This window comes from Mesitornis unicolor, unplaced genomic scaffold, assembly GCF_000695765.1.
Source record: "Mesitornis unicolor isolate BGI_N332 unplaced genomic scaffold, ASM69576v1 scaffold18989, whole genome shotgun sequence".
NCBI classification, from domain to species: Eukaryota; Metazoa; Chordata; class Aves; order Mesitornithiformes; family Mesitornithidae; genus Mesitornis; species Mesitornis unicolor.
In genome coordinates, this window is record NW_010205472.1 from 102517 (window position 1) to 109445 (window position 6929).

Below are 6929 nucleotides of genomic sequence, written 5' to 3' on the forward strand. Positions count from 1 at the left end.
TGGATGATCTTTAAGGTCCCTTCCAAACCTAACCATTCTATGATTACTTTTAATCAATTCTTACTTTTTCTGAATTATGGGAATCAGGAACATAGTGTATAGTAACTGTTTTGCATTCTTCCTAGAGAACATAAATCTCATTTCACAATTGTCTAACAAAAATTTCCATTAATAACAGAAACTGTTTAGTAGATTTCTGAAAGCATGAGTTCCATATTTATAGCTGATCCCTAAAGTGTGAAAAATATGTCCTACCACGTTATAACAGTTTTGAGGCAGATCAAATACTAAATGCTGCACAGATCATTCTCCCAGTATTTTTAATAGAAAAGATTTATATAGCAATCAGCAATTTGACCTATTGTAAAACTGTTTTGTTTGGTATTTTTTCTTTTCTTTTCCATAGGGCATTAACGTTTTAATCTGCAGTAACTGTCCAGCAAAGTAACTCAATTGGAAAAAACAGCGTAAGTCACAGTGCCCAGAATCTTGCAGTGAGTGAGTGAGTGACCAAGGTGAAGCGGTTCCTACCATACTGTTTCAACACTGGGTACAGTTGCCCTCTCTATGATGTTGCTATGCACAGGGTACAATGAGCTCTGGAAGGAATACACGTCACAGGTGTGGAGGAATGATACGGCATCCTTATTGAAATGTTTCAATCAAGCCAGAACAGCAGCCCGGTAGTGCATCTATCATCAACAAGTATGTATAGCACTTGCTGGAGCTAGAGAGCTCCAAAATCCCTTTCTGTGCACTGGGGTAAAAGGAAAAAAGTGGTAAGCCATCTGTGTTATAGCAGGCCAGGTCACTGCTACACCATGACAGAGCAACATTAGCAGCTATGGCAGTACAAAGTCTGCAGTAGCAGAACGCATAAGCATGCAGACAAGCTCAAAAAGATGAGCAATCAGTTGGCTCAACATCATCACCAAGGTTAGTATTTCTTAAATACACAGAACAAATTGAGTCTTAATTCTAACCAAAAGAGAGAGAGTTGATAGGAAGATAAAAGTTCTGCTCAGGTAATTAAGAATACAGAACAGCTGTCAAACACTGTATTACTATTGTAGCAAAACACAAAGGTCACCATAAAGAAGTTCACAACACTACAATTAAAGTGTAGGCAAAATATTAAATAAACTTAATTTGTTAGAGAAAACAGACCTTAAATTAATTTCAGCTTTAGTCTCTGAATAACAGCAGGATGACTCACACTTAAAAACACCAGTCAACTAATGAGCCACAGACAGTCGAACACTTGGAACAGGTACATTATAACGAAGGTTAGGAGAACTGCTACAGATAAAGAATGTTCTTCCTATTAGAAAATTTGGTTTTTCAGTTACTCCAATTTTAGCACCTTGTTTCAATTTTCCATGCTGAGTTTCTGAATTAGACTTCCCAGGGAATACTTTAATCTTTACATTTCAGAAACACTTGTTTCTGAATATAAGTTTTAGTACTCTTAAAAAATTACTATGGCCTCCTCTTTGAGAGAATCCATTCACATCCCTACAAAAATCCACTCTCAAGCTGACTTAAATTGCATTTATTAATATTTACATTTCCTCTCCCCATCCTTCCAAGTCCTAATCATAAGTGTCTCAAATGTCTACAAATGTTCTACAAAAAAATCTTCCACTTTCTGACTTTACTGGGGCATAAGATTCACAGAAAGATGTGTACTGCCTATCTCTGTTGCGGGGGGGAAACTAATAATGAATAGTAGTTAAAAAACTTAAGTTCTTAACATTTCTTTCCTATGACATATGTGGATATTTAAAGCTGTACACTCTATGAATGTGCAATAATCCTAATTTTTCTATAGGCTCAAATTTAAAGCTTGTTCAGTATGGTATCTATAACCACTCCCCGGGGCAATTTTTACTATTATTATAAGAAAAGAAAGAATAAAAATATCTTTGGACTTACTCGGAAGTAGTCACTGCAGGCTGCCAGGACCGCTTTATGTGCATGGAATTTCTGCTCTTCAGCAATAAGGGTGATATCACAAAGTATGCCATCACTTCTTTGTTGGTTCAGGGCTGCCAGGACAGCATCGTTATGGGAGCTGGACTGACAAAGCCTCTGACCTGTCAGCATTTCCTGAACACTAAGAGGAGAAAAGGGAAAGATTTTGTAAAAATAACGTAGGAAACAGACAGATTCTGTCAGAAATATAGATTTTTTTTTCCTAAGACAACATTGTTCAATAATTCTTGGAAAGAAAAAAAAGTCATTAATCCTGTCAGGCAAAAATCTTTATATGGTATAGACAACACAAGGAAAGCTCAGTATAAAAAGCATTTGAGAAACCTGACTATATACTCTAATTTAAAAACCTCAACTGATTTTCATTTGCTGCACCAGAAGTGAGCTGGACTGACAGGATTAATTCAGAATAACTCTAAAGCTAAATGAGAAGAATAAAGGGCCTAGGTCAATGAAGTGACAAAAAACTTTTAAGTGGCTCAAACTGACGCATTAGTGGAAAGCAGAATGTACATATGTACGTACGTATAGATGTATGTACATAACTAGTCCTCCTACAACCCATGAAGACTCATGGGCTCAGGTGGCCTGTTTAAGTCTGAATGTTTTCAGACCATTTCAGGTCATTTGTATTTATGAATGTTGTGGGGTTTTTTTGTTTTATATGAATATCTCCTTATATCAATACAGGACTTCCAAGTCATCCAGTCTAGGATTGTGTGATTGCAGCTTCCTTTTCTACAGAAGGAAGAGACAACATAACTGTTGATGCAAACAGGAACAAATCAAACAAACCTGCAAATCTTCTTTGGCACCAAAAAAATGCAGTTTATTTGAAATCTGTGAGACTATACCAATTTATATTGCCTGAGAATCTAGGTCTTTATAGAAGGTGAGTTTACAGAGAGTCATTCCTGAGTAAATCAAAGTGATTTACTGAGTAAATATATATATTATTAAGGGTTAAATAAGCTATTGCCTTTCCACTACAATCATGTAATTCACTCCACACACATGCTATGCAGCAGCTGTGCTGCTACCGTATTCTTCTTTCCCATCAACACACTCTGTACTGCCTATCCCATTCCTATACCTTGGGCACATGTAAACTAATGCAGACTGGTCTTGCAGACTGTTTGTTCTAATCTAACCTAATCCTTTAAAAAGACAAGAACCAAGACATTACTTCTAGAAGAAGGATTGCCGAAATGGAACTGCACAGGAATAACCTGTATCTGAATTTCACCCCCATTCTAATAATTTAGGTTTCACACCTGGACATACCATAAATACATTTCAAAATGATTCATTCAAATTATTCTTTTTCCTTCAGCTGTTCCATTTACGGAAAGCCACTGAAATTCTAAATGACAATTATCAAGAAAAGTAACTTTACTTTTAACATGTTAAAATACAAGGGAATTATTCCTATCAATCATTTCCCTTCCGTAATTTCTATAGCAAAGTGACTAAATCAAACGAAGACGTATTATTTTTGCAAAAATTAAACTAATAAAACTGTATTGCTGTTGATGAAGGCTGGAGGAAAAAAAAAAATCTGAAATCAAAGGTGAACCGACAGTTTTGTTACTGACTCTCAGGAGAAATGCAGGATACAGTCTTCTCACCTTGATTTCACCCTTAAGAGCCTGGGGTTTCAGGAGGGGAAGGGTGCAGGGCAGGGTTGGGTTGATTTTTTGTTTAGGTTTGGTTTGGTTTTTCTCCCCTAAGAGAACTGAGAATGTGAAAAAAACAGACGATAACCTGTGCAACTAAATAAGCTAATTATACCTAGAGATGGTTTCTCTTAATTTCTGTTTTTATTAGCCTCTCTTTCAATGTTATGAACCAGGACCTTCATTCTTCTTCCCTTTTTCACCATTACCCAGAGGTGAAAATTCTTTTCCACAAGAAAAGGACTATTTCACACAATAAAAAAAAACAACGCAGGGACAAAGCACAAGGGTAAGTTTTGTGGGGAAATTTTACATATATATATATATGTGTGTGTGTGTGTGTGTGTGTGTGTGTGTGTATACATAGTATACATACATCAGTCATCTGTGGTTTTAAATTGAGCTCTATCGTTTCAATTCAATAACCAAAGTGAAAAAATCAATTGCCTGTAACCCTTGTGTTAACAGCATATGAAGAATGCATACACATGCAAGACAATTTGACTGGAATTTATGAATGAAAAAGCACTGATTCATTAAACATAACATGGCCACTTTGTAGTGGTATTGTCAGCTGTTACATTCAACAGCTATAAAATGCAAGGAATTTTGGATTCTCTTCTGCTGCAGAAGCATGGCAGGAAAAGGGGAACAGAACTGGAAAGGTAGCATGTCCCAGTAATATCAGGTAGATCTCTGAGCTGCCAGATCAGCTCATGTGTATTAACTATTCTGTAAAAGAGAACAACTACCAGTGTACCAGAACAGTCTGAAGTTCTGCAGAAAAGCAACAAGATTAACTAGACTAATGAAATCTGCTGAGTGTTCCACCTGAAAGCCCTCCAAGAAACTAAATAAATTATAAATAACGAACTCTCTCATGAGACAATGGGCAATACAAATAAATGAGAAAGGCTAGACTGACAAGTACATATAGATGATTAAGACTCTGTAAGAGGGAAGAGACAGAGTGAGAGATTCTGGAAGACAGGAAGATGAGTTTGGAAAGAACGTTTTGAAGCCATTTCAAAGAACTGGAAGAGTAATAAATGTCCTGAATAGGGAACACTACACACACTTAAAATTATGAACAAACACCAATTCAGATGCATGAATGTAAATGCCAGTTGCTTCCACAATCAAAAATTCTAAGTATAGACAAAGGCATAAACAAGATAACACATGAAGAGATTGTGGGTGCCAAATCAATCCCAGGCATACTTGTCTTTGCTAGAGATAAGTGACAACAAGAAAGCAAGCAATATTTTGCACATTTTAACATGGCTATGTCTTTAATAACGTGAAATCCTACCTAACAAACAAAAATGTTAATTTCACTTTTCTACTCTCTGTTAAGTGATGCTTTAGTAAACATCATCCTAAATGTGAATGACTTCCTACACACTTCCAAGTACTATACCTCAGGCACCTCTCAGATGGCATCTTTCAGTTTTGCTCTTCTGAATATCAAAGCTTATTATCCTCTAGGGAAAGCAGCAAGCATTCCAGCTAGAAAGAGAGAGAGGAACGTTAAAATTCAAAGCACACAGAGTCTCAGCCTTAAAGATCAGTATTTTCTGGATCCGTAATTCAAACAACTTTCTTCAATTCTTCTGTTGCAGAATGAAATACCATATCGATTAGATTCTTGTGAAATGTTACTAGCTACATTGAGTAAAGTCTGAAAGTGGTCTTTCCTCCAGTCTTTTCTAGGATTCACACCCTACCATCTGAAATTCCTGCATCTACTGCCCTTGAGGGACGTCTTCTTTCTGCAAACTCAGGAACACAGATTATTTCAAAAAAGTGGAGACTGGTGAGGAGAGAAATGTCTTCCCTAAAATCTCTCAATTTGAAGATGTCAGAAGCATCTATTGGTGTTTGCTTGCTTCCCTGAATAACATACAGCTACAAAAATTTTACATCTCTCACAGCGGAATCTCACAAGCCTGTTTGGGGTCTAAGAGGTTTGCCAGACACCTAAACTCATATTTTGACTATAGTAATTTTTCCTAAAGACACAGTTTGGTGGTGGAGAAGGGAGAGGTTTACTGTATACTCCAAAAGGCAGCAGTGCTATGACCAAGCATCACTATCAACCTGGATATAAACAAACATTCTGGCAAACACAAACAGTACAGTACATACATGCAGCATGATCAAATCTAGAAATTTTATAGCTTTTTTAAAAGCAAAATATTAAAGTGACCATATAAATTAACCTATGCTGCTTAATGACTACAGTAATTACCTTTTCTAACAAAAAGGATAACAGATGTTGTAAGAGATAATTATTCCCCAAAGGTGTCAAACCACTACATATCTCGCACTGATCTCCCAGTACCTAAATAAGGTGACAGAACTTTGCTATCTCTGTTAGTTTCCAGTATGCCTCTGTAAAAGCGTCATCTTTAATACAAGGGGGTTTTCTCTGCTTTCCAAGTACAACAAGGCCCTATACCAGGTGCTATCAGAGGCTTCTACTGAGGTTAGTACTGAAACACCCAAAACACCCTTTTGTAGTATCACAAAATGAACAAAGTGCAAATAATTCAGGTTATTCTGCTGCTTTTTTTGCTCTTAATTCTGCCCCTTACTCTTACACTGACTGGCAGTTTTACTTTGAAAGCCACTACACTAATTTCAGGGTGACTCTGTAATGGACAGGTGAAGGCAGAGCCCAAACTCTCTGGCCTACAAATAACCCAAGCCACAGAGAAAGCAAACAGGAGAAGGGACAAGACTTGGAGGGAAAAGTGTTCCTTCTAAAACAACCAAGGCACAGGCTTCAAAGAATTAACAAAGAATCCAAACAGCCTCATACTGACTTCAGTGTTTTGCCCAGACAAATCCATCTTTCCTAAATTTTGTCATACATCCTTTCTCCCCTCAAGTGCCAGCACAGCATGCCTCACTTTTTATTTCTAAATCTACATCGCATACACAAGAATACAGTAACAGTATGTAAATAATTTAATCAGTACTGCACAGATTTAGTTTAGCAGCTCAAAATTTTTAATAATTAGACATTCCGAATTTATTCCTGGGGGCTTGGTAGGGGAGCTCTTTTCTGTTCCAGATAGCTGGATCCATCTTCTTTATGTAAACTGATTTGGTACTTAGGGAAACTCTTTGCATTAGAACGTTTAAAACATATTACTGTCTTTCTATTTAACTACTTTAAGTAATTAAATCAGTTTAAAAGATTAGTTTATAAGTTTAAAGATAAGACTCTTGGTTTAAATGGTAAACTTTAAT

At 36.6% G+C, this 6929-nt stretch overlaps 1 protein-coding gene across 5 annotated transcripts in view; it reads right to left on the reverse strand.

Annotated features, from left to right (window-relative positions):
- The window catches only part of KLHL32 (kelch-like family member 32), a 100408-nt gene extending 95294 nt beyond the window's left edge, over positions 1-5114 (reverse strand). For all 5 annotated transcript variants that reach the window (XM_010191440.1, XM_010191439.1, XM_010191438.1 and 2 more), the window contains exons 1-2: positions 5092-5114; positions 1936-2116 (exon numbers count right to left, since the gene is read on the reverse strand). In XM_010191440.1, coding sequence (XP_010189742.1) covers positions 1936-2116; positions 5092-5114 — 204 coding nt within the window. The remainder of the gene's footprint in view (positions 1-1935; positions 2117-5091) is intronic.
- Positions 5115-6929: the final 1815 nt, after the last annotated feature.